The following is a 27104-nucleotide window of genomic DNA, read 5'->3' as shown; positions in this document are numbered from 1 at the left end:
GACCTTGTAGCTGAGCATTCTACATCCTGATGCACAGGCAGCAGGAAGAGAAAGACTCTGGGCTTGGGATGGGCTTTTAAAGCATGAAAGCTCACTCCCAGTGACACACTTCCTCCAACAAGGCCACACCTTCTAATCTTTTCAAATAGTGCCAGTCCCTGGTGACCAAGTATTCAAATCTATGAGCCTGTGGAGGGCCAGTCCTATTTAAATAACCACAGCTGTAATTTGTATTCTTATTAATTCAATCAGGAGTTTATATCATGCTTGATTTTATTCAAAGTTCTTATGATTTTGAAAAATTATTTGCCTGTGATTTTTTTTTATCTAATTTACTCTCATTGGAATCAGTTGCAGTGGAAATGTTGGTTTTCAAAGGTGTCATACTGCCTTGACCTCTCCTGTTTGTGTATTTCTGTGCTGGGTTTTGCTCATCTGGGACTAGACTTTAGTTGAACTTTATTTTTATCACTGCATTCTTTCAGGTGAAATATTTATAATGTTCAAGAGGGACTAGATTGTGGAGGGCTGAAGTATCATTCCTTCCAGGAATAACAGATGAAACTTAATAACTAAACGATCCGCCTAGAGGCTCAGGCCTGGCTACAGTCTGCAGTGGTGCTCTGAAAATAGAGCACTAACTGCAGAAACCGCCCCAGAAAATGCAGCTGGGTATCCTTGTCCCGTCAGAGCTCTGGTTTTCTATCTAACAAGTCAGTGGTCTCAGCTTGAGTATGCTTGCCCACTGACTTTCAGGTCAGATCTGCCCATGTGCTTTGCTTGCACAGTTCTGTGGCTCTTTTGGTTTTGAGGAGAGGCTTTGGGACTTAGAGATGTAGTTCTGTGGAGTGTTCTCTGATTCCCAGCAAGGCAGTTTGACTGTGGTTTCTCTTGGATCTGCTCCCTCCATGGCTCGGTGTAACAGGTATTATTTGTAGGATGGCAGGAACTGGGGCATCTCCTAGTCCCTGCTTCATGTGATTTATGGCTCTGTTTTCCAATTTTTTTCTCTATTTTTGCTTCTGGGGATTGTTCTCTCATCTTCTGTTTCTGTACTCAGAGCTGGTGGGTTGGGTGCTCCTCAGCCTCCTCCAATGCTTTGTTTATTGCTCAAAGTTAAAGGCTGTTATTTTGCTCATAATTCTAGCATGCTGTACTTCATCTAGTCTCTCACAGTTGCTGTTTATTGCAGTTTCCCCTTTTTTTTCCACACTTTTCACCTCGTTTGCAGCCTTGAATCAGATGTTGCCTTTTAAATGTGTAGAGCTGTCTCAGAGGTTAAGAGCACTGGCTGCACTTCCAAGGGACTGGGGTTCAATTCCCAGCACCCACATGGCAGCTCACAGCCATCTATAACTTCACTTCGTAAAGATGACACCCTCTTCTGACCTCTGCAGGCAGCCAGCGCACATAACACACAGACATCTATGCAGGCAAAGCACCCATACAAAAAGATCACAAGATAAGGGGATGCAGCCTGTTTAATTTCATTATCCTCACTGTGTCTTCTTCAGGTCTGTTTCTATTGACTGATTTTTCTCTTTGCTATATGTGTCACTTTCTGCTTTATATGTGTAGTAATTTCCTACTGCAGTCTGTACATAATTATTATCACATAGTTAAATGTCCAAAATTTCTCCTTGAAAGCATTTTTAGACTTCAGTTGTGTCTTATACTTAAGTTAATTATGTATCAGAAATGAATTTTGGGCTCGCTTTGATGTTGAATTGGGCTTGTTTAAGACCTTTAAACTAGGTCTAGGGATAATTTCATTTACTTCTGTGGTGTGACCCTTTCCGTGACCTTAGATTGTCAGTGAAGTGTGTCTGCTCCAGATTAGGTATGAAATCAATGCCGCATAGCCCCATGAAGCTTCAGGAACTGCTCAGTTCACCACTCACTGTTGCTTTGCCCAGCAAGAGTACAAGGCAGTATTCAGCAACTGCCTTAATCTACCAAACTCCGGCACTCTTTCTCTGCCTGGCTCCCTGTCTCTGGTAATCTGCCCTACAGACTGCAGTTACTAAAGTCTACTTGGACTTGGTCTCTTCTCTTCAACTCAGTGAGACCACCATGCTCTGCTTAGATATTCCTTGCTGTTCCTCATTCCAGAATGTGGTATAGAAGAAACTGGAGCTGCCCACTAAGAATTATTTGACTTGTTTCCCTTCTTTTGGGAGCCCCAGCTTTTCATTGCCTTTTGTCCAAAGTCTGAAAGCATATGTCACATATTTTGATCAATGTTCTGGTTGTTTATAAGCTCAGGTACCAGGTGCTCTTTGTGATGGAAACAGAGGTCATAGGTGGTTTTAACTTATAAAAGCTCTTACTTGTGTGGATATCATCTTCACGAATCATCCCAGGAACTGTTAATTAGAATGTCTTCTTACTGGCTAATAGATGATGTTTCACTGAAAGGCACCCATCTACCCTTCCCACTCAATTCAGACACCATTTCAAACTTGTCCACATTTTCAAATAAATAGTGACAGTATGTATAACAACCAGACTTATTAATCAGAATCAGTGTTCTAAGAATATTCTTTGTAACAATGGTGGCAGGTAAAGGGGAGACACAAGTGACACTGGTTTTCCTGGTTCTGTCCTTTGATGGTGGGATCACAGGGATGCTTGCCACAAAAGCTCTCTTCTAACAGTCTTGTAATCCCTGACTTTAACTAGTATTCCCATTTTCCAGTTGAGCCAACTGAAGCTCAGAGTGGGTCAGTAATCAATAACCAGGATCAGAACTAGCCATCTGTCCAACTGGCACTCTGCAATGCCACCTGCTAACTTTACCCTGGAGTTTTCTGGAAAATGTTAGAAATTTTTCATTTCTGAGCTTTAATGGAATTGTTTCCCATTTTCCATAACAGGTACAGATATTTTCAAGTTCTATAATTTTTTTGGTCATTTTTCCTGACTTTACATGTTGAAAATATTTGTAACTTTAGGTTTTTAACTTTGTAATGATAGTCACTTTTCCCAGGCTATATACTACTTATTTAAGACAGAGTCTTTGGTTTAATGTCCTTAATAGAACTACCGAAGAGATAGCTATATACTTTGTAAAGTAGACTAAAATTCTCATGTATTTTATCAACAATGTCTCAGAATTCCAGGAACTCTATGGGACATTATTTTTAGTTGGCGTCTTTGGGTGAGCCAAAGTTTCAAGACATTTAATGGTGGAATTTGAGGCGCAATGACATATGGGCAGAGAAGATATTTTTGGGAGCAATCCCTTCCCTGTAGCTCTCAAATCCCTTACAGAACCCCCTCTCTCCTCAGGCAAGCCCCTCCTGCATATGTTGAGGGGGACTGGGCTTGGGGCACCTCTGCCAGGATCCCGCTGATCTATGTTCTTGCCTGACACTCAGCAGCTGTCGTGGAGGCGTGGGCTGCAGGCGCTGTTCCCCATGGGCCGTGTGCAGGCCTCAGGCCGGGGAGCCTTTCCCGCCTAATCCAAGGGGCACAGGCAGCAGGGAGAGAGACAGCTGGGTGTAACTGATCTGCAAAGGAATGGAATGGTTCAGGCCTCCCAACACTGAGCTGGGCTGTCTGCAGGCCCACTCCAGCCGCTGAGCCTTTAACCCTTCCTTCTCTTTCTGTTCTCTCCACTCCTTCCTGGGAGTTGATGCCACCCTATTCAGTCATGCTCTAAGGAACCCCTCAAGGAACTGGCTTCCATGGCTAGGTCTGCAAAGGACCCATCCTGATAGTAATGTATTTGCAGAAACAGATGGAGCAGGTCCTACCTGGAGAGCTCCCTGTCTTAGTAAGAAAGGTTCCTGGAAGCCCCATGGCTGACCAGCAACAGAGGCTAGTGGCCAAAGCAAGGAGGGTATGCTTGGTGGATGGAAGGATCTACAGTGGAGGCATTTTGAAAACACCAGGTCTGGAGGTGAAACTTTCTCCACAATCCAGTCTCTTCTAATGCTTCCTGCTCCCTCATCATCTCTAGCTATCTCTAACCAGTGTCTCTGTCCAGCATGCCTGGGGCACATGACTAACACAGAGTCCTAAGCCTGCTGGACAGTGGTGAGCTGGGGCTGGTCAAGCACGGTGCTCTTGCTTCTCTCTCGTCCTGAACCCAGTTGGGATGGGATCCCTGGCTCAGAGGTCTCTGCAGTTGTCTGGCCTTTTCCCACCTATGATCTCACTTGGCCCTCATACCAGCCCTGGGATGCAGAACCTGTTGCTCCTCCTCACCATGAAGGATGGTGGCTGTCAATGTCCCATAGCTTCTAACTTACCAGAGAGGGACCAGAACTCCCTTTCTGCTGCTCCCTCCAGATTCCCAGAGGCAGAGACTACAACACTACCATACCTGCCAGCTCATGGGACCCCAGGATTCCCCTTGCTTTTTCCTGACTGAGAAGCCAAAGTAACAAGTGTGGGCTCAAGCCCTGGTTCCCTACTCTGCAGCTGTGCACACACCTTACTCTTTCTGACCCTTACACTCTCGTCTAACATGAATGAGGATGTAGTGTATAAAGGCATTACTGCAGGAATAAGCCTGCATGCCCCCTCTCCTGCATACAGCATGGATACAGGCTGGTAGGCAAGGCCCAGAGAGGCAGAATCTAGGATTGTGTGATGGTGGGTCAAGTGGTAGACACCAAAGGGAGGGAGTCTGTGGGCTGGGGTTGTGCAGCTTTTCTGAAGGGCAGGCAGGGAGAGAAGGAACAAGTCATTCTAAGTGAGACAAAGACATAGAAACAGGAACAGATACCGTGCATCCTGGAAGGAACAGGGGCAGAACTCAGGTTTGGTTGGTTCAGAGTAGGCCTTGCCCTGAGGGGTGTGTGTGTGTGTGTGTGTGTGTAGGTCTCATGACAAATGAGGGATGAGCAGCAGGCCTTGAAAGCAACTTAGCTTTAGAAAATGTACTTAGAAAATGAACAACTTTCCAAGGGTGCTAGGGATGGGCCGGTTCCCCCACCATGCTGACTGCCCAGTGCTACGCACTTTTACCCAATCCCTGGCCAGTCCAGATCCCTGGGCAAGGGGCCGGGGGCAGCTGGGGGAAGGTGCAGTTCCAGCTTGGAAGAGACAGCTGTGCAGGCCTCCTGCCTGCTGCAGGGGATTAACTGACACAGCCACAGTGTGTTGGGGGGCACCTGGCTCTCCAGCTCTGCTCACCCCAGCCTCTTTTAACTCCTTGCTGTCCAGGCTCTTCACCATCATGCTTATTGGCATACTCAGACTCATTTTTTTCTGTGATCTCTGTGTTATGTGTTGGAGATACAAATCAATAAAGATCCAAGGCAGTGTCTTCGAGGCCAGGGGCACTTGGATCCATCATAATCCCCTCTCACACCAGCACATAGCCTCTGTGACTCTGGACTTCTCTCCAAAAGTCCTATCTTAACTGTTTTGTTTCAATTCACTTCTTTCCATGAAGAATAAAAGAATCCTTCTATGACCACACGACCTGACTTCCCTTTGTCTTTCAACTCTAGTAGCATCTTCCTCAAGGTCTCTGTTTCCTCCCAAGACTCTATCCACCAGACTCCTCCTAGGCATGCAGGTGGACTACATCTCCCAGCTTCCCTTGCAGTTAAGTATGACCACATGCCTCCACTTTCAGGACAGTGCAATGAGAACAGCAGGAAGTAATCCACTTTTCATTTACTACAGCATCCTCTCACTCCTAAGATGCATGCTCCCTGAACTCTCGGGTGCAGGCCTGGCAGAAATGGTCAGAGCTTCCATGGGAGAGTTGGATGGGGCATGTAGACCTTCCAGAAAGAGGAACAGGAGTCACTAGATTATTCTGGACACAAAGTTGCAGCTACTCAGGTCTACCTATTTTGAAAGAGTTTTTTGTATATAGGAGGTGAAAACAAATTTCCATTATGTTTGAACCACAATAAAAGATAGTATGCACATGCAGGGACACGCGTGTTCACTCATGCGTGTGCATGTGTGTGAGCGCATGCGCGCATGCACACACACACACACACACACACACACACACACACACACACACAGGACATAATTCCCATCTCCTCCATCCTTTCATGTGGACAACCAAGGAAATGCTGGAACTTGGAACAAGGCTTAGGGTGCAAAATATCTGCAGTCATGGACAAAATGGGCTGGTAAAGTTATCCATTTTATTTCACCTTGAAACCATTCCTGAATTTGTCATCTGTCTTGCACAAACCACCAAAACCTCAAGACCTTGGGGAAACGTAAAAGATGGGCCACATAGGAGGTGCAGAAGCCTTAGGGACCTAGACTTGGAGCTGACAGGAGTGACAGGCATGGTGAAGAAAGGGTTAAGTGATCTGTGCACTGGATTGGCTCTCCTCTGGTGAGGGCACTAAAATCAGCATGTCGCCTCCAATTTGCTGCGGACTGACCTTGAACATGAATCACTCCATCACAATGTCCTCATTGATTTCCACAGGAAGAGGATTAAGCCCTGAAAATCAGGGCCGGGAACTTGAGCCTGCACCAAGGAGAATGGAATGGCTCTGCAGCTCACAAACCCCTGGTGTTTGCAAATACGTCATGGGGTTTGCAGGCTGGGCAGCCACCCTGCTTGGCCACCGACCCTCGTGGGTGACTGGGTTGGTTGTGATCTTGTTTCCCTCCATTGGGACATGTGGCTTCTGGATTTGTCTGGTTTTATGGCCTGTGCAGAGTGATGAAAAATTAGGGAAGGGGATGTTGCAGATGTTCCTGGAGTCCTGGGTCTAGTCTGGTCCATTCATCCTGTGCACAGCAATGACTACTGGGGTCCTGGGAACTAAAGGGCTAGTTCAGGACCAAAGGTGCCATTGAGCTACCTGCACTCAGCTATGAAAACCCTTCAACGTCATGAGGCCAGTGCAAATGAGAATGTGTGTCCCACGTACAGGCAATGAAGGAGGTCGGTTCTGTGGGAAATGACCCAAAATTTGCCTTTTTCATGTAACATACACTGGGAACTCCAACCAGTCAGTCCACTAGAGGGGTGCACAGTAGTCTATAGTGTGGCTGTTCCAGCTTATTTAATTGTTCCCCATTGGTAGGAACCTACCATTGGTATCTGTTCTCCAAGTTAGGACCATGCTACAGCCTGCAACTTGGCTTGGCTTTCTTTGTTGGGTTCCTGCTTTAGATGCTGTTTCCCACTGCAGCTGCTATGACAAAAAATCACAGACTTAGGGCTTTAAAGCCATGCAAATGTATGCTCTCACAGGTCCTGGCTCCAGACCTCCTTGCCCTTGATTTGAGCCTGGTAAGGCCAGAAGACTTGTGTTCTTCCTGGAGGCTCTAAGGAAAAGCTACACTGTGTGTGCACGTGTGTGTGCACGTGTGTGTGCACGTGTGTGTGTGTGTGTGTGTGTGTGTGTGTGTGTGTGTGTATGCATGTGTGTATGTGTGCATGTGAGAATGGGCACATGTATATGTGTGTATTGTGTGCACATGTATATGTTATGTATGTGTGTGCATGTCTGTACATGTGATTATGTGTGTATGTATCTGTGTGTGTCTGCATGTGTATATATATATATATATATATATATACATGTATATATATATATGGATATATGTAGTATACATGTACATATGTATAAGTGTGTATGTATTATGTATGTGTGTGAATATGTGTATGTGTGTGCATGTATAATATGTATGGGTGTGTGTGTGTGTGTGTGTGTGTGTGTGTGTGTGTGTAAAGGTCAGAGTTCCAGTATTGCTCCTCATCAGAACATGGGTCTACATTTTTTGAGAAAGAGTCTCTCACTAGCCTAGAGCTCACTGACTAGGCTAGACTGTTGGGCCCGTGAACCCCAGGGATCTGCCTGTGTCCACTTTCTCAGGGTTGGGACTACAAACATACCCCCATCATACCCAGCTTTAAAAAAAGTTTCTTTATGAGTATGAGTGTTCTGCCTGAATGTATGTGTGAGCCCAAATCTTCTTCAAGAGCAGCACTTGCTCTTAATTGCATATCTATCTCTTTAGCCCCGATGCCTGGCTTTCTAAAGTAGGTCCAGGATTGAACCTGCACACCAAGCACTTTACTCCCTGAGCCATCTCCCCAGCTGGGGTGGTTTGAATGAGAATGGCCTCTATGGGCTCCTATGTTTGAATACTTAGTCTCCAGTTGGTAGAACTCTTTGGGAAGGACTAGGAGGTGTGGCCTTGTTGGAGATGATGTATCACTGGGGCTGGGCTTTGAGGTTTCAAAAGAATTTGGCAATCTCTAGTTCTCTCTGTGTCTCCCAGTTGTGGATCAAGATGTGAGCTCTCAGCTGTTCCTTTGCTCTGCCGTCATGGACTCGAACCCTCTGAAACCATAAGCCAAATTAAACACTGCCTTTTCTAAGCTGCCTTAGTCATGGTGTTTTATCACAGCAGTAGACATCTAAGACACCAGCCCAGAAACCATGTCTTGAATTCCAGATTCTAGAAGCCGCCTGATCTCCTGGGGTTACCACTTCCTCCTTTGAAGAGCCTCACTCCATCCTCCACATCACTGTGTCTCCTCCTGACTCTGGCCTTCTTGCTCCCTTCTAAGGACACATCTGAGTAATTCTAACTAATTGCCTCATCTCAATCACTTCTGGAAAGACTCTTTGTCATGTAAGATGAAGACCGCTTCCCAGGTCCCAAGGATATGCTGTATGTCCCTTGGAGAGACACAACCAAGCTACACTAGTTGCCTAAAAGCATTATGACATCAAAAGATTTTCTCGTCAGCCAGCTTTTCTGAATTCTGTGCATGCTCATATCCGTACTGCTGGTCTTATTTTTTAGGGTACCTGGACACCACTACTTGTGGTCCTCTGTCCCTGCTCCTCACTGTCTACTCCACAGTGTGGGGCACAGTTATGGAGTCCTCACTGTCATGGTCCACAGTGCAGGACAGGGTTGGTGATTTGTTCATCTGTCCCATGTTTCAACCTGGAGTAGCTGATCTTCCCAGGAGAGACCTGACAGCAGCGCTGGGAGTGTGAGCTGGAAGGCTGAGGACAGGGACAGGCAGTATGGAGTGCCTGGGTGGGAGTTGGGGGACAGTCAGGCAAACTGTAGAAGTCCAACAGACCCCTGGGGCCCTCACAGAGGGGCTTCTCTCTGTGTCCAAGGCAGGCCTGGTGTCCTCAGAGATGCTTGCAAGACTTCTCGCAGTTTATTGATACATGAACAAAATACAGAGGTTACAGAGGCAAAGCAGATGTGGGGACGGTCCTGACACAGGGCCTTTACCCCATAGGGGCATCAGGGCAATGCTGGGATCTGAACAGCATCAGGTCATGACCTTTGAGACCAAGTAGCACAAAGCAGTGCAAGAAGGAGGAGATCTGCAGAGTGGCATGAGGACAAGAGTTCTGGCCCTGGCTTTGGGGGAGGGGCACTTCGGTTTGGAGACAAGGCTCTGACAGACACTTAGGGCTACTGGGGCTGCACAGTCACATGGCTGCATTTCTACCTACACTCTCCATCAACACAGTCCAGGCAGCACTGAGACCGGAATTGGCTGAGCCACAATGTACATGTAGGCCCTTGCACAGACAGACACACTTGCCATACTCTTGGAGAAAAGACACAGAACTTCAGGCTGGAAGTGCCACCTACAACTTAGATCTACTTAGAGGGGTGGCATGGATACTGTTGAGATCATCCTTCACTCATCTGCAAAGCTGGCTTGAGGAGGGTGTGTGACACCCAGAGGCACAGTCCCGGACCTGCTCTTCTGAATTCCAGAACATCAGGGCACCCTGTGAGGCTGGAGCAATCTAGCCTACTCCTCAGCCTCCAAGCATACCCTCCTAGCTCTCCATGGGCAGCCCTGAGGCCCCATCCTCTTTGCTTTGGGAAGCACTAAAGCCTCTTGACACAGGCCTGGATGTTACTTGAACCCTTTTCTTTTTACTGTGCCCCTCCCATTGTTGAGAGGGCCAAGAAAGAAGGAGGCCACCAAATCTTAACCCTCGGCCAGCACTGGACTCTGCTTTGATTGCAGCATATCAGGAAAGCCTCAGTCCCTCCACCCAGAAACCCTGGTCAGAGTCACAAATGTACCAGGCCTTCAGCTACTGGGTCTGCAGCCCCGCCCTGACCTCAAGCCATGTAGAGTTGAGTTCTAGAAGCCCTGGAATGGCACTTTCCCACATGCATGTGGAGGGTCCCAGAGAGGGAACCAGGATGGATAAGTAGGGTCTAGTCTGGTCCCTTGTGGATGCTGCTCACCATTTCACACCCACAGCACAAATAAGTTCTCTCCCACCTTTAACCTCTCCCCTTAGTCACCTGGGCCAGAAGAAAGGAGAACATGAGGGTGACCCAAACAGCCCTGGCGCCCAGCCAGGCCTCAGGACCACTGGCAGGCACAGTCTGTGGGCTCCTGCACTGTGTAGGGCACCCAGGTGGCATTGGTGGCACAGAAGAGCTGTACAGAACGACGCTGCAATGCCACCTCACGGCAGCACTTGCAGAAGCGGGCATAGGTGTTGATGTTGTGATTGTAGATGCTGGCAGAAGGGCACCTCCCATCACAGGACACCAGGTTTACCTGGGGATGAGCATGTCAGTGAGGTTGCCTGGGCAAGGCAGCCTCTCCAGCCCCTCCAGCCCCTGTGAAGCCCATCCCTTCACGCACAGGGGTGTTACTCCTGCAATCGTTCTTGCGGATGGTCATGCGGATGGTCACCTTCTTGCAGGAGCGTCCATCTTCCTTACCTGGTAGGAGTGGGGGGTGCAAAAAGTTGTGCCCCAGACTGGCATCAGGACAGTCCAGCCTTGGGTAGCTAATGTCATGCCAGACTGCCCACACATTAATGCACCTCTCCAGCAGGGGGAAACCCTTTTAACCAATGCCCTGGAAAGAGGTGTCACCAAGGATGGCAGCAGCATGAGCGAGTGAGACAGACAGGAAGACACATGGGACGGCTAGATGGAGCCTCAGGGCTCTGGCCTACGAAAAGATCTGAGACAAGGACAGGTATCTCCACACCCACTCCCCAACACTTATCTGTCACCCATGTTAGAGACCCTGGATACAACTTCATGCCCTCTCTGAGCTTCAGTGTTTCTACTCTGAGAGGGCATCTAGCAATAAGATGCTGCCATCAATGGAAACTTTGGGCCCAACCAGGATGCTCCACTCAGCAAGGCCCTTGGGGACTCCACAGCTCTCAAGCAGGGGTCAGGGATGGAGTTTCTTCTGCCTGCATCACAGCTCTCCCAGACAGACACTCACAAGCCCTTCTCTCACCTTTCCTCACTGATCAGTTTTCTTCAATACCCCTGCCCCCCACAGGAGATTTCCTTAAATCTCCTCTTCTGGAAACTACAATTCCCTTCCTCAGCCTTCCCTGGGCCTTCCTTGGCCTATTCTGTCTCAGGCACAATCTGTTTGGCCAGAGGCACATCTGTAATCTTCCTATGGAGGCCTAAGCTTGTAAGCTTCGGAGCCCTCGTCTACATGGGCTCCCTCACTGCAGTGTGAGTTCTGTTCTCAATGCAAATATTCTCTTTCACACCTCAGTAGAGATGTGTGGCTGTGGATTCTGGTTTAATGATCCCCACTCATGGCTGAGACCCTGCAGAACTGGAAGCCTTCACCCTATAATCTAGTGCACCCATTCTTCCACCTCCTGAAAACGACATCCACAAAGGCCTTCTTGATGCCATGTCCACAGCTCCTGGGCCAGTGGCTGGCACACAATGGCACTCATTAGTTATCTGCTAGAGGTTTGGACCTGTTCTGTAAGCCCACAGAACCCAAGAGAAACCAACTGGGTAGAATCTCTTCTCTTAACCTCTGAGACTCAGCAAGAGAGGCAGAAGAATTGAGGGCTGCCTTAGCCACAGCCCTGTGGGCCCTGGGATGAGGAAGGCTGAGTGTCCAGTAGGAGAAAGCAATGGTGGCTTTGGACAGGGGTGGGTACCAGATAAGTGGGAGCTGCTGAAACTCAGGTATCCAGTATGCATGTGGATATGGCCTTCACTGGAGGCAAGGAGTCTCCCTTTCCATCACCCCCAGAGCTTGGGGCCACCTAAAAGAGACACTTGGAAATAGCCATGTGTCTGCCTGCCTCCTGTCCTATGTACTTCTGAGACAAGTAACTGAGTGGCAGTGGACACTAACCCATGGAGGAGTGGTAGGGACCATGGCAAGCAAGCCTTCTAGGAAACTGAAGACAGGGGCATAGGCCTCAGGCCACATGGGGGAACGAACACAGGACTTTCAGGGAGCGTGAAGTTATGGGTCATAGATCAGCCAGTTAAGGTATGGAGCAGAGCCTCCTTGTGTTAAGTGATGTGGACATAAAGGGCCTGAAAGCCTATGACCCTCTGGACGCAGGGTATGAGCTTCCTAGAAGGGCAGACATGTGAGCAAAGGTCACAAGGCTGATTGGGCCATTCAAGTATATTTCATAGAATGTTAATTAAAGATGTGTTACATTCACTTATGCTATGGAACATTTGTTTAATGATGCAAAGATGTGTTGCATTCTTTTTTGTTTGTTTGTTTGTTTGTCTTTTGTTTTTCAAGACAGGGTTTATCCTGGAACTAGCACTATAGACCAGACTGGCCTCAAACTCACAGAGATCTGCCTGCCTCTGCCTCCCAAGTGCTGGAATTAAAGGTGTGTGCCACCACCACCCAGCTGTGTTGCATTATTTATAATGCATTTGTTTAACTCTGTGAAGCTGTGTTACTTTGCCTGTCTAAAACATACAATTGGTCCAATAAAGAGTTGAATGGCCAATAGCGAGGCAGGAGAAGGGTAGGCAAAGAAGGATCAAGAAGCAAGAAGAGAAGAGGAGGAGGATGCCAGGGGCCAGCCACCCCTCCACACTGCCAGACACAGAGTAATGAGCAAAGAAAAGATACACAGAAATAGAGAGAGTCCAGTGGCAAAAGATAGATTGGATAATTTAAGTTTTAAAAAAAGCCGGCTAGCACTTTGGAAATCAGTATGATGACTCCTCAAGAAAATGGAAATCAGTCTACCACAAGATCCAGCAATCCCTCTCTTAGGCATATACACAAAAGATGCACATTCATACAACAAGGACATCTGTTCAATGATGTTCATAGCAGCACTATTTGTAATAGCCAGAAACTGGAAGCAGCCTAGATGCCCCTCAACCGAAGAATGGATAGAGAAAATGTGGTACATTTACACAATGGAGTACTGCTCAGCGGGAAAAATAATGGAATCTTGAAATTTGCAGGAAAATGGATGGAACTAGAAGAAACCATTCTGAATGAGGTAACCCAATCACAAAAAGACAAACATGGTATGCACTCACTCATATGCGGATTTTAGACATAGAGTAAAGGATTACCAGCCTACAATCCATACTGCTAGAGAAGCTAGTAAACAAGGAGGACCCTAAGAGAGACATATAGGGTCCCCTGGAGAAGGGGAAAGGGCCAAGATCCCCTGAGCAAATTGAGAGCATGGGAAGAGGGGGGAGGGAGCTACAAGAATGAGAAGGGAAGAAGAGGAGGGATGCAGAGGACATGAGGGAGCAGAAAGGTTGAGTCAGGGGAAGAAAAGAAGATAACAAGAATGGAGATACCATAATAGAGGGAGACATTTTAGGTTTACAGAGAAATCAGGCACTAGGGAAATGTCTGGAGATCTACAAAGATGACACCAGCTAACAATCTAAGCAACAGAAGAGAGGCTACCTTAAATGCCCTCCCCTGATAATGAGATTGATGACTGACTTATATGCCACCCAATAGCCCTCATCCAGCAGCTGGTAGACGCAGACACCCACAACTAATCACTGAACTGAACTGGAATCCAGATGCAGAGAAGGACGAGTGAAGAGCAAAGGGGTCCAGACCAGGATGGTGAAACCCACAGAAACAGCTGACCTGAACATTGGGGAACTCTTGGTCCCCAGACTGATAGCTGGGATACCAGCATGGGACTGAACCAGACCCCAGGAAAATGGGTTTCAGTGAGGAAACCTCGGAAATCAAAGGGACCTGCTGTAGTAGTTCAGTACTTATCCCTAGCATAGGTGTGGACTTTGGGAGCCCATTCCACATAGAGGGATACTCCCTGAGCCAAGACACACGGGGGTGGGCCTAGGCCCTATCCCAAAGGATATGATAGACTCTGATGACACCCTATAGAAGACCTCACCATCCAGGGGGAGCAGAAAGGACATGTGATAGATAGGGTTTTACTTGGGGGGGTGGTAGGGGAGGACACGGGGGAGAAGGGAACTGGGATTGTCATGTAAAGCAATCTTGTTTCTAATTCAAATTTAAAAAAGAAATCTGAGAAAAAAAAAAAGCAGGCTGAGAAAGCGGTGGGGAGCAAGGCAGCAAATAACATTCCTCCTACCCTAAACGGCAGGCTCCTGGTTCCTGAGTTCACGCCATGATTTCCCTTCATGGTGGACTCTGATGGGGTCATGTAAGCCAAGTAAACCCTTTCCTCACCAGGCTGGTTTTGGTTGTGGTGTTTGATCCCAGCAAACCAGGACAATAAATGAACCTGTACTGTGTGTAATGTGGCTAGGTCTACAAAAAAAAAAAAAAAAGAAAGAAAGAAAGAAAGAAAGAAAGAAAGAAAGAAAGGAAAGAAAGAAAGAAAGAAAGAAAGAAAGAAAGAAAGAAAGAAAGAAAGAAAAAAGAAATAAGCCAAGCTAAGGCCGGGCATTCATAAGTAAGAATAAGCCTCCATATATTTATTTGGGAGTGGGTGGTGCACCCCCCACCAAAAAAACCCCACAAGTATATGTGGTTAAGATGCTGGTTCCAAGTATTCAGGGTTCCAGAAGCAAAGTGTAACACAGAGGTTTCCCTTTGATAGCCAGGGGTCAGGAAGCCTAACTCCCTAAGGAGACACAGAGGAGAGTCAAAGAGGGGGACAGCAGGAGGCAGGGTGACTGCGGAGTGGACTGGCTATTGTTTTTTTTTGTTTTTTTTTTTTTTTTTATGTCCAGAAAGAAACAGAGGCCTTCTATTGGAACAAAACTCACGAACATATGATCTCTGACCACCTAATTATGCCAGTGCCATGCATGACCTTCACTTGGTGGGTCATTACTTCATCTGCTCACCCTACCAGGCTGGTCACACAGCCACTTGGCCACCTATGTGTTCCCCAACCCCACACACTGTACCCCAGGTCTCCACCATGTCCCCACACAGCACCCCAGGTCTCCACCATGTCCCCACACTGCACCCCAGGCCTCCACCATGTCCCCACACTGCACCCCAGGCCTCCACCATGTCCCCACACTGCACCCCGGGCCTCCACCATGTCCCCACACTGCACCCCAGGTCTCCACCATGTCCCCACACTGCACCCGGCATCTCCACCATGTCCCCACACTGTACCCCAGGTCTCCACCATGTCCCCACACTGCACCCCAGGCCTCCACCATGTCCCCACACTGCACCCCAGGCCTCCACCATGTCCCCACACTGCACCCGGGTCTCCACCATGTCCCCACACTGCACCCCAGGCCTCCACCATGTCCCCACACTGCACCCCAGGTCTCCACCATGTCCCCCCCACACTGCACCCCAGGCCTCCACCATGTCCCCACACTGCACCCCACATCTCCACCATGTCCCCACACTGCACCCCGGGTCTCCACCATGTCCCCACACTGCACCCCGGGTCTCCACCATGTCCCCACACTGCACCCCAGGTCTCCACCATGTCCCCACACTGCACCCCGGGTCTCCACCATGTCCCCACACTGCACCCCAGGTCTCCACCATGTCCCCACACTGCACCCCAGGTCTCCACCATGTCCCCCACACACACTGCACCCCAGGTCTCCACCATGTCCCCACACTGCACCCCAGGCCTCCACCATGTCCCCACACTGCACCCCAGGTCTCCACCAGTTCCCCACACTGCACCCTGGGTCTCCACCATGTCCCCCCCACTGCACCCCAGGCCTCCACCATGTCCCCACACTGCACCCACCATGTCCCCCACACACACTGCACCCTGGGTCTCCACCATGTCCCCACACTGCACCCCGCGTCTCCACCATGTTCCCACACTGCACCCCGCGTCTCCACCATGTCCCCGCACTGTACCCCGGGTCTCCACCATGTCCCCCCCCACTGCACCCCAGGCCTCCACCATGTCTCCACACTGCACCCCAGGCCTCCACCATGTCCCCCACACACACTGCACCCCGGGTCTCCACCATGTCCCCACACTGCACCCCAGGTCTCCACCAGTTCCCCACACTGCACCCCGCGTCTCCACCATGTCCCCACACTGCACCCCGCGTCTCCACCATGTCCCCACACTGCACCCCAGGTCTCCACCAGTTCCCCACACTGCACCCCAGGTCTCCACCATGTCCTCACACTGCACCCCAGGTCTCCACCATGTCCCCACACTGCACCCCAGGCCTCCACCATGTCCCCACACTGCACCCCGGGTCTCCACCATGTCCCCACACTGCACCCCAGGTCTCCACCATGTCCCCACACTGCACCCCAGGCCTCCACCATGTCCCCACACTGCACCCCGGGTCTCCACCATGTCCCCACACTGCACCCCAGGTCTCCACCATGTCCCCACACTGCACCCCGGGCCTCCACCATGTCCCCACACTGCACCCCAGGTCTCCACCGGTTCCCCACACTGCACCCCGGGTCTCCAACATGTCCCCCCCACTGCACCCCAGGCCTCCACCCTGTCCCCACACTGCACCCACCATGTCCCACACACACACTGCACCCCGGGTCTCCACCATGTCCCCACACTGCACCCCGCGTCTCCACCATGTTCCCACACTGCACCCCGCGTCTCCACCATGTCCCCACACTGTACCCCGGGTCTCCACCATGTCCCCCCCCACTGCACCCCAGGCCTCCACCATGTCTCCACACTGCACCCCAGGCCTCCACCATGTCCCCCACACACACTGCACCCCGGGTCTCCACCATGTCCCCACACTGCACCCCGCGTCTCCACTGTGTTCACTCACATGTCCTACAGCACCCTTCCAAGGATGGTACCACAGAGCCACCGACCTAGAGGGAAAAGAGAAGTGGGTGGGGAATCCATGCTCCAGGACAACCGCCAAGATCCCAGTGATAGGCAAAAACAGTCTCAGATATATCCTAGAATATCTACAAGTTCTAGGCCAGCCTGGACTATCTAGTGAGTTCTAGGCTAGCAGGAATACAAAATGAAACCCTGTGTCAAAAACCAACTAAATAAATAACAGGTAAAGAGTCTAAGGCAGTCTTCCTCCCATGGTTCCACAGCAGGATCTCTGTAAGAGAGACTGAACCCAGGGATTCTCAAATGCTAAGCAAGCACTGTGCTCACTGAGACACAGCCCTGTGTGTCTATTGTCTAAAGAAGCAGAATTCTTCATTTGTCTATTATTAATCTCAGGAACCTTCTTAGTTCAACTTTTTGAGTTGAATCCACACTGATAGCCCTCCACACCAGTCAGGAAATGCGTCATCCTAACACAGGACTAAACTAGGCATGTATGTATAAGCCTGGTACACGTATGTACAAGAGTGTGCCTGTCTATATGTGTGAGGTATGTGCACTGGCATGCTGAATGTACTGATGTCTCTAGGAATACTAGTGATCAACAACCCAGGATGAGTCCTGGAACACATAATAATGTGATTGAATAATGCCTTGATGTGTGGTCATATGATGTGTAGACATGGGTGTGATTGAGAAAAACGTACATGGAGAGATGTGGATTTGACATGTAGTGCCAACACAGGCCCCAGAACACGAGATTCTGACCCAGATCCCCCCACCAGTAAAACACGGTGCCTTGGTGTGATGCCAGCTGCCGGGAAGGAGAAGACACTGACCTTGGCACACTCAGTTTCATTGAGCGGAGGGCAGCTGATGGGTGAGCGGACAAGTACTGCACCCAGGGGAGTGCTACCACAGTGATGGCGGGCACAGTCTGCAATCCAGGACGCACCAGGCTAGAGAATACATGCATGGGCAGTGAGGGCTTCTGGCCAAATGAACAGCACAGCCTGAGAACACAGACAGCTCAGGGCCTGGCACTGATGTAAACTGAGCCCCAGTGTGGAACCTGGAGAGGACCCTAGTCTTAGTGGCTTAGGGACCGTTTACCAAGAAGAGGGAGGTGGTGCCATTGGGGAAGGTGAAGAGGCAGGACACATTCCTGCAGGAGCCGCAGCAGGCAGCCAGGTCCCTCGGGTGGTCATACTCCTGGTTCTGAGGGCCAGGGCAGAAAACGCAATTTTAGCCTAACACTCTGGACATTCATCCTCCAAGTGTCTGATGTCCACTTGTCTCTGACAGAGCCCAGGGCTTGAGCTTGGAAAGGAGCCCCACAACCTCCCTCCTTTTGAGACCAGGCAGACAGCTCTTTCCTGACTTGTCTGAAGCCCCATTACCACCAGCACCTAGACCCAGCCCAGGGAACAAGGAGCCCCCAACATTGCAGAGGCAGCATTGCAGTCATCAGTGGTGGCAGCTTGGGTTCCAGACAGACCTCAGTTTGAATCTCAGCCCTGGTGTACTTTTGATTAGCAACTCAACCTCCTTCGGGCTCACTTTTCTCAGTTGAAAGATGGGCATAATTCTAACCCCTTTCATTCAAGCAGTATTTATTTAGACATTGGTAGAAACCAGGCTATAATTTAGTCCCTTTGCTCTTGTTGCCCACAAGAACAAGCCGCCCCGGCCAAGCTGGGCTCCTATCCATGGAGGCCTCTGAAGGCTACTCTGATGCCTGCTCTCTAGACTTGCCTTCTGGAGCAGGCAGCAACCTGCTGAGGACCTGCCAGCCCAGCCCTCATGACCACACCCACCCCACGTTGCCCCTACCGCCTCGCAGTGCATGTCACAAAGGACAGAGGTGATGTTGATATGGTAGAAGCTGGTGAGAGGGTCCAGCACATCTGTGCATCGGGACGTATGGCACACACCATCCGCTGAGAGCTCTATCACAGTCTGGCCTGGCTGCATCACCCCCAGCTCATGGCTCAGGCACACGGGGGCTTTCACTGGATGGGTTAAGGGGGAGGAACTGTCCTGGAGAGCACAGTTCACCCAACCTGGCCCCTCCCAGCTGACCCACCCGATGGTCACCTTCCTAGCCCCCCACATCTGCCCTTCCCCACTCACCACACTCATACTTGGCACAGCCACACACGTTCTCCACACTGTGCATGAACCCCTCATCCAGCTGAGACTTTTCCCACTGCGGGTGATAGAAGAAGTCAGCATCCAGAGTGAGCAGTCTAATGCCACCCTCAGAAACAGCCTGCTACTGGGTCTGTGTGCACTGGGTAGAAGCAGATGGCAAACTTGGGGTCTCTCAGCACCCAGAAGCTCAGTCACTCTCCCCACTGTCCAGTTTCCTGTCCTCAGAGCCCCTCTTGGCTTTCACCTTACCCATGCCCTAGTTTCTTTACCAGTTTCAGGAAAGAAGGGATGGGGAGGCAAACACAAGAAAGAAAATGTGTGCCGGGACAATGTAGGGGCGACAAACCAGAAACAGCCTGCCATCACTTCACACCCAGTACTGGCCATGCAGACTAGAGGTTAAAGGTCCACAAGACTCTAATCCTGGATCTGTGATTTACTGGCTTCATGACCTTAATTTCAGCATCCTTGTTTATATAATTGAGATCATTACAGAATCTATCTCTCGAACTTGTCATAAAAATTAATAAGTTAATTCATTAAAAAGACCTGGGAAAGTTTAGGCCTATGGTAAGATCTAAGCAGCTGGCACTGTGATTATCACCAGCACCACCAACATAACCACTATCACTATCTACATCACCATCACAACCACCTTCATCATCTTCACCATCCCAGCCATCCTCCCACCAACCCTACCATCATCCCCATCTTCATCACCATCATCATCATTTGCTTTCATCATTGTCACATCCTGACCATCCTCCCTACCATCTCCACCATATTTACTACCACCTGCAGGATCAGCATGAGTATTCCTCAGCACAGTTGTGATGCATGGCCAAGCTGACTCTCTGAGAAAGATGGACACAGTGTCCAGAGCGAGGGGCAGAGCTTAGGACATTTGTGATGAGTTGAAATTCAGGGCTCTCCTAGGTTAAAGGAAGAGTCTCCAGAAGACAGAAAAGAGAAACAGACCGGCACAGGCAGGGTCTCCATACCAGATGGCATCTGGGCACAGGGATTGTGTCACAGTCACACTCTGAAAAACACAAGAAGCCAGAACCTACCTCACATACATTGCACTGCAGACCAGTTCCTCCTGAGGCAGGAAGTAGGCAAAAAAATACCAGCCTCCCCTTACCCTTACACGCAGGGGATGGAGCTCTCCTGCTCAGGTAGGTGGGCAGTCCTGACTGTCACATTCCTGACTGGGTATAGGGACATGAAGCAGGTAGACAGAACACTCACAGACTTCCCTTTGTCTCTCCCTGTAAGTAGGACCTCTCCAGGAGTAAATCCTGCAAGCTGCAACTTCCTTCTACTTGCATTTCCCACAGGTAAGGTCCAGCACTGCTCTGCCAGCACAGCCTTGACGGGGCAGGTCTACCTGTGCACAGTGGCCTGGAGGCACCCAGAGCTAATGTAAGGGGCACACCAGCTTTACCGCTGAGGACCAAGGGCCACAGGCCAGAGCAGCTGGAAAAGTCCCTTCTGGGTTACTGGCTCATACAATACGGGGATCTGAATGCTCCCTAGATGGCTGGCTTGTTCTGTGCTCCAAAGACAATGTGAGGAATAAAACTGAGTATGACTCGGCCTTCACGTATCACATACTCTAGTGAGGTCTGGAAAAGGTATCAGAAAGCCAGCAGCAGAATGGTCTTCAGACTTGTCAAAGTAACTTTCAAAGCTTTGTGCAAAGTTCACCACTGTTCACTATGGATGGCTGATGTTGCCATTGACCTTCCAAGAAGACCTGAGTGCAGGGACTACACTTATCAGACAATGGCAAGAATGACACTTTGAATGAGAAATTATCCGTTATCCTGGGGAGAAGGCTGTCAGGCTGCTGCATGCACAGAGTGAACCAGAAGGAGGGGGGACCTGCACACAGCCTGGGGAGGCTGATCTCAGCAAAGCTGAGGTGGTGGGGGCTCTTCCCCACCCATACCTGTCTGAAACTCACCACAGGACTTGTAGGGGCAGCAGCGGTCTGGGCTCCACACCTCCACCAGGGAAGTGCCCATGCCACACTGTACCTGTGGGCAGCGGAAGCTCTCACATACTGGGGTGCATGCGGCAGGAGCAGGAGAGACAGGTGGCAAATTAGTCTCAGACACCTCAGACTTTATGAGTGCTCAGGATGCAGAACAGTAGGGCGGGGTGCCCCCAGCTCCTGTTTATACCCCTATAGTGTACCCAGATGCCCCCAGGGCAAGAATCTCTCATAGAGCTACCACCTTTTCATGTGTGGGACTCACCACACTGATACAGAGGGCAGCAGAGCTCTGTGGAATTCCTGTGCACAGTGAGTGCCTCTCCTTCTTGACACTCAGGGATGGGATCTGGACACTCGCCACAGCCTGTGAGGATAGAAGGGTCACCACTGTCATAGTGAGTGGGCAGGACACCTAATCAGCCTGAAGCAATATTTAGGGTCTCAGGTTTCCTGGCATCAGAGTCTATATGTTCTTCTCTGTTAACCCACAGTTGGGCACTGAAAACACATGGATTGCTTGTGCTCAGTACAAGCACGGGACCCATTTCTCTCTTTGTCCCACATTGCCTTCTGGATAGTGGCTTCATCCTTCTCCCTCCACCCCAGCCTTTCCTCTCAGTCACCCACAGAAGTAGGAATGAGGAAGGGGCTGATGTGGAGCCCACAGCCACCCACCACAGAAGTAGGATGTACAGCAGGAGTCCCCGAGGCGGCCCGCAATCAAGACCTGGTCCTGGCGACAGGTGGGGACCTGCTCATCCTCACATAGACCAGGGTCACACTCTGAGGAGAAGAGGGAATGTAAGCTGGGAAAGCAGGCCCTGCCTGGCCCTGTCCAATCTCCATCCAGGACTCAGAACCCAGGGCACAGCCAAGCTTCTCAGGCCCACCCACTCTCCGGTCCCAACCTCTTACCGCAGCTGTAGCTGGGACAGCAGGAGTCCTCCCGGAAGTGAGTGACCAGTCTGTGGCCTCGGCGGCAGGTGGGAGCAAGGCCCTCGCACAGAGTCTGGTTACACACTAGGCAGCAGGCCACACAGCCTGTCACCTGGAGGCCAGTGTCCTCACTGCTCACCAGTACCACTGGACGCCTAGACCCTTGGGCTCCTCACACTCCCTGCCCCACCCTTAACTCTTAAACAGCCTCACATTACAGGAGAACCAGCGGTGGCACAGCCTGTGAGAGCAATGTGTAGAGTGAGTCCACAGGGGAAAGAGCTAAGTAGTATACTGGCCCCAGACCTCTGCCCACTTTGTTCCTGCTCCCAAAGCCTGGTTCCTACTTCCCCTATGAACATCCCAAAAGATGCTTCAATTTTCTGTCTGTCCTGACAATTTTCCGGTTGTCATGGTCATACAACAGGAACAACTGAAACCTGTCACCAGCTTATAGTTGAAGGCCAGGGAAGTCGAGAGCCAGGCTCACCACACACACTCCCCAGGCAGCAGGGGTCCTCTGTGGGCTGCAACAGGATCACTTCTCCAAAGCGTGGGCAGCTCTCAGGTCGGGGACCAGGGCAATCCAGGTCCACAGGTATGATGGTGTCTGGGGCCTGGCACTGCTGCTGGCAGCAGCCACTGAGGGAACTGTTCCAAGTTTCCCCCAGGGCACGTGGTGCTCCTGTGCTGTCAGTGCAGGCTGCAAATGGAGCACATTGGGCACAGGAGACTAAGGACCAGACTGTCTCAGGCTAGGACCCCTCTTATTTAAATATGAACCACCACAAGGCAGACTTGGAAGGATACAAAGTGGCCTCTACCATAGTCTTCAGGGAGCAAAGGAGGCCCTGGTGTAAGACTGGGCTTGGGGGACCCGTCTGGGGAAGGCAGGGACCTACCACACTTGTCCTCAGGGATGCAGAGTGCAGAGTGGCGCCGGTGCAGAATGGTACCCTCTGAGCATACGCAGCCCTCACCCAGCACTTGGCACTGCTCTGGGTCCAGTGGGCCTAGTATCCCATCCTGGCATGATTCAGGGGGCTCACAAGCTGCTACACATGCCTGGTAGGTAGAGTCGCTGGAGCACAGGAAGGCTGTAGGGGGCAAAATGGGCATCAGGCCTAGTCTAGTTCCCAGGCAGGAATGCCTGCTGAGGGCAGCAAGAATAGGGGTGGAGGGTGAGGAGGAAGGAGCACAGAGTACCACCCTGCCACAGCAGTGCCTAAGTCTGGGGCTTAACACTGAAGCTCCTTCCTCTAGACCAAATGCTGCTAATTGTAGGGGGGAATGCTGGCCACGCCCGCTTGGGGGCTGCATGGTCTGCATCACCTGTGCCAGCCCCCAAGCGAGTGTGGTCAGCATTTCCCCCTACAATTGTCTGCTTTTCAAATAAGGTTTTATTAGAACACAAATTGCCCGTTCATTTGTGTAATGTTGTTGGTGTTACTTTGGGTTTGTTTTTGTTTTGTTGTTGTTGTTGTTGAGTCAGGGTCTCATGACTGAGGCAAAATTCATCTTCCTGACTCAGCCTTCCAAGTACTAGGATTATGGGTGTCAGCCAGCCATCATGCTGACATCCTTTATATATGGTCTCTGTCTGTCTCTGTTCTGCAAGGGTAGAAAAGAGTCCTTCGGACAGACCATACAGCTCACAAGGACACAGTATTCACTGTCTGGCTCTTTGGAAAAGTTTGCCGACCCCTGGCTTTAGATCAGTGTTTTCCAGAAGTCTTGACTGGTGACAGTGGATCTGGGGTTATTGCCCAGTTCACACAAGCCTGCTGGGCAGAGTCCCATCCCACAACAAGTGAACCTCCAAGGGAGCCCAGTGCTTTTCCAAGTTCCCTGTGTGACCAGCTGGATTGAAAACTGCTACTAAATTGAAAGAAAAAGGTTTACTGTGCACAATATATTCAGTATTTTGTATTTTGCTGCATTTTTAAAAATACTGGTGTTGCTCTCCTTAAACTGGCTTCCTCTGTGTCAGAATCCACAGTTTGAAAAATATTTCTCTAGATGTTTTAAGTCTTTTCCTTTTCACCCGTCATGTGTAGATATGGCCTTCCCAGGAGCTGTCCCCAGTCTTTCTGGAAACCAAATGCTCTACTCTGTCTGGCCCACCTCTGACAGGATGGAGGTGAGGAAGAGGCGGGTCTCATTTCTGTCTTCAAGGAGGGAGGAAGAGATCCAAAGATGAGAAAGGTGAGCGGAAGCTAAGCAAAGGGAACTAACAGCCAGTAACCATTGGCAGGCAGGTGTGGAGTGGGGCACCCATTGGCTCTTATTGACCCAAGGCACTTTAGAAGAGAACAAATATTACTGTCCTCATTGTATAGAGAATTATACTCAAATTAAAAACAACAAATTAAAAAGTTATTGTTAATTGTTCATTAATACAAAAATAGCAAAAGAATTTGCTCATAAACTAATATCAAATATGTTTGTACAACATAAAATTTAAATACAAATGTAAAAATATTTATGAGCTCATTAATATACTTACTGGATGGAGAAATGACTAAGCAGTGACCTCAGTGGCTCTGGGAGCCCCTTCACACACCAACGGAACAGCACAAGAGAACTACAGAAGCAGGTGCCCAGCCCCCACTCACGGCAGTAATCGGAGCCCCGCCACTCGATGCACACATGGAACTTGTGACACATAGCCACATAAACGGTAAGTGCCACACAGGGCTGCTGCACATACTTGGTGTCCCGGATCCACAGCTCACAGAACGACTCTGGGGAGACCTGGACAAATGTATTAGGCAGTGCTGCCCATCCTGGTGCCTCCCACCCCAGGGCCCAGCTCCACCTCACCCTGCCCAGAAGACCATGGTGTCTCTGCAGGTGGCTGCTACCCTCCCCAGGCCAGAAAGTCTCCCCAGGCTGTGCTCCACGGGCACCTACAAAGCGGTGGCAGGCACTGAAGGTGCGGTTGGACACCATGCGAAGGCAGGGCGAGCAGTCAGCTGTGGCACAGCTGTCTGGGCGGAAGCGGGTCTGACCCTCCGAGGTCAAGGAGCTGGGCACCTGCCAGCTGTCCAGAAAGGGAGCAGGGTCCTCTGCCTCGCCCACCACAGAGCCATCCTTCAGGGTGAGGTCATTTGCTGTGTCTGCATCACAGATACCTGAAAGGGGCATAATGGTCCCAATAGGCACAAAGAACAGCCACCCCAGGGCCTTGACTCTCACTCGGAGCAACATCAGCCAGGTCTGAAAGGTGTCACTGTTATCTGCCACATGACAGATAAGGAAAGTGAGGCACAGGGAGCCAGGGCACCTGCTGTGCAGGAAAGTGCACACCAAAATGTTTAGTGTTTTGAACTTACTTTAAAATGGTTCAGGGATCCATGCATACATGCCTACACACATGTGTATATAGTTCATATACATGTGTACTATATGTGTATGGGGGGGGGAGAAGCAAAATGTGAACAATAGTTCTAAGTAAAAGGCATTGGGAACCCTTTATTCTACTTTTCAATCTCTGTGTGGACACATCAGAATGAAAAGCTATCTCCTAAGAGCCTGTTCCAGTGGAGGCTGTGAGCTAACCCTAACGGCTGTTTCCTTCTCTTTCTGGAATCAGTCATCCATTTTCCTCAGACTTTGTTGCAGTTGGATGTGACCGTGTGGCTGAGGCCCAACCAATGGAAGGTGAGTTAAGGTGAAGAGCACTTACTACCTGGTCCATAGAACCTACCGTCTTCCCTCTGCAGGGTTGGGAGCTCACTCTGAACGTTAAGGAGCTATAAGAAGGAAGCAACCTGGGGCACGAGTTGTCACTTGGGGAATCGTGCTCTCAGGAAATATACTTCTGGCATGTTGGGCACTGAGATGAGGGCAAGGATGTGGTTTATCCACCACAACTTCACGTGACCGTGCTTGCCATGCCATCCTCACCTCCAGGTGAGCTTTCAGCCCCAGATGCATGTTTTTCTTGCCTGTGGTTTTGTTTGTGCTACTCTTCCTGCCCGCAATGCTTCCTTGAATGTCCTTCATCCCATGGTGCCTCCCATCCACTCACCCACCCACGACCTTGCTAGGTCTGTGAGCAGCTACTGGCTTGCAGGCGTGTGTCACAGAAGACTTTAGCTGAGTGCCAAGGGGTTTTCTTTTCCAAGTCTCACTGATCTCAGCGCCCCCCTCTGTTGCCTAGCAGGGGGGCTACTGTATGTGTCAAGGGAGAGTTCAGATAAAACAGACAGGTAAATGGTCTCATTTCTGTTCTTCATCTTCAACCACCACTTCTGCAAACATAAAGCTTTACTTGAGGCAGAATTCTTTGATTTCATTAACTTTCTTGATAGTGACATTTTAGGTCTGGGTTTTGAATCACCAAGTGGCATCCCAAAAGTATCCCACTGAGAACATTGCTTGCCAGAGATAAACAGGGTACGGTAGAAAAGAAGAGAAAGATGTGGTGGTGGCAGTGGTGACAGGTGATGGTGGTGATGGTGGTGATGGTGGTGATGGTGGTGGTGATGGTGATGGTGGTGATGGTGGTGGTGATGGTGGTGATGGTGGTGATGGTGATGGTGGTGATGGTGATGGTGATGGTGATGGTGGTGATGGTGGTGATGGTGGTGATGGTGATGGTGGTGGTGATGGTGATGGTGGTGGTGGTGATGTGGTGATGGTGGTGATGGTGGTGGTGATGGTGGTGGTGGTGATGGTGGTGATGGTGGTGATGGTGGTGATGGTGATGGTGGTGATGGTGGTGATGGTGATGGTGATGGTGATGGTGATGGTGATGGTGATGGTGGTGATGGTGGTGGTGATGGTGATGGTGATGGTGATGGTGATGGTGGTGATGGTGATGGTGGTGATGGTGATGGTGGTGATGGTGGGTGATGGTGATGGTGGTGATGGTGATGGTGGGTGATGGTGATGGTGATGGTGGTGATGGTGATGGTGGTGATGGTGATGGTGGTGATGGTGATGGTGATGGTGGTGATGATGGTGATGGTGGTGATGGTGATGGTGGTGATGGATGGTGGTGATGGTGATGGTGGTGATGGTGATGGTGATGATGGTGGTGA

General features: G+C 50.1%; 1 protein-coding gene across 2 annotated transcripts in view; it reads right to left on the bottom strand.

The window, feature by feature from the left end:
* Positions 1 to 10315: 10315 nt before the first annotated feature.
* Positions 10316 to 27104, bottom strand: part of Otog (otogelin) — a 70835-nt gene continuing 54046 nt past the window's right edge. For both annotated transcript variants that reach the window (XM_027420542.2, XM_027420543.2), the window contains exons 41-56: positions 24970 to 25190; positions 24672 to 24810; positions 22959 to 23153; positions 22547 to 22759; positions 22036 to 22140; positions 21796 to 21903; positions 21383 to 21484; positions 21088 to 21186; positions 20120 to 20160; positions 19098 to 19173; positions 18798 to 18976; positions 18078 to 18182; positions 17804 to 17923; positions 16945 to 16990; positions 10604 to 10683; positions 10316 to 10516 (exon numbers count right to left, since the gene is read on the bottom strand). In XM_027420542.2, the coding sequence (XP_027276343.1) occupies positions 10316 to 10516; positions 10604 to 10683; positions 16945 to 16990; positions 17804 to 17923; positions 18078 to 18182; positions 18798 to 18976; positions 19098 to 19173; positions 20120 to 20160; positions 21088 to 21186; positions 21383 to 21484; positions 21796 to 21903; positions 22036 to 22140; positions 22547 to 22759; positions 22959 to 23153; positions 24672 to 24810; positions 24970 to 25190 (2030 nt within the window). The remainder of the gene's footprint in view (positions 10517 to 10603; positions 10684 to 16944; positions 16991 to 17803; positions 17924 to 18077; positions 18183 to 18797; positions 18977 to 19097; positions 19174 to 20119; positions 20161 to 21087; positions 21187 to 21382; positions 21485 to 21795; positions 21904 to 22035; positions 22141 to 22546; positions 22760 to 22958; positions 23154 to 24671; positions 24811 to 24969; positions 25191 to 27104) is intronic.

Source organism: Cricetulus griseus, chromosome 6, assembly GCF_003668045.3.
Source record: "Cricetulus griseus strain 17A/GY chromosome 6, alternate assembly CriGri-PICRH-1.0, whole genome shotgun sequence".
In the NCBI taxonomy this organism is placed as follows: Eukaryota; Metazoa; Chordata; class Mammalia; order Rodentia; family Cricetidae; genus Cricetulus; species Cricetulus griseus.
This window is presented reverse-complemented; position numbering and strand designations above follow the sequence as displayed.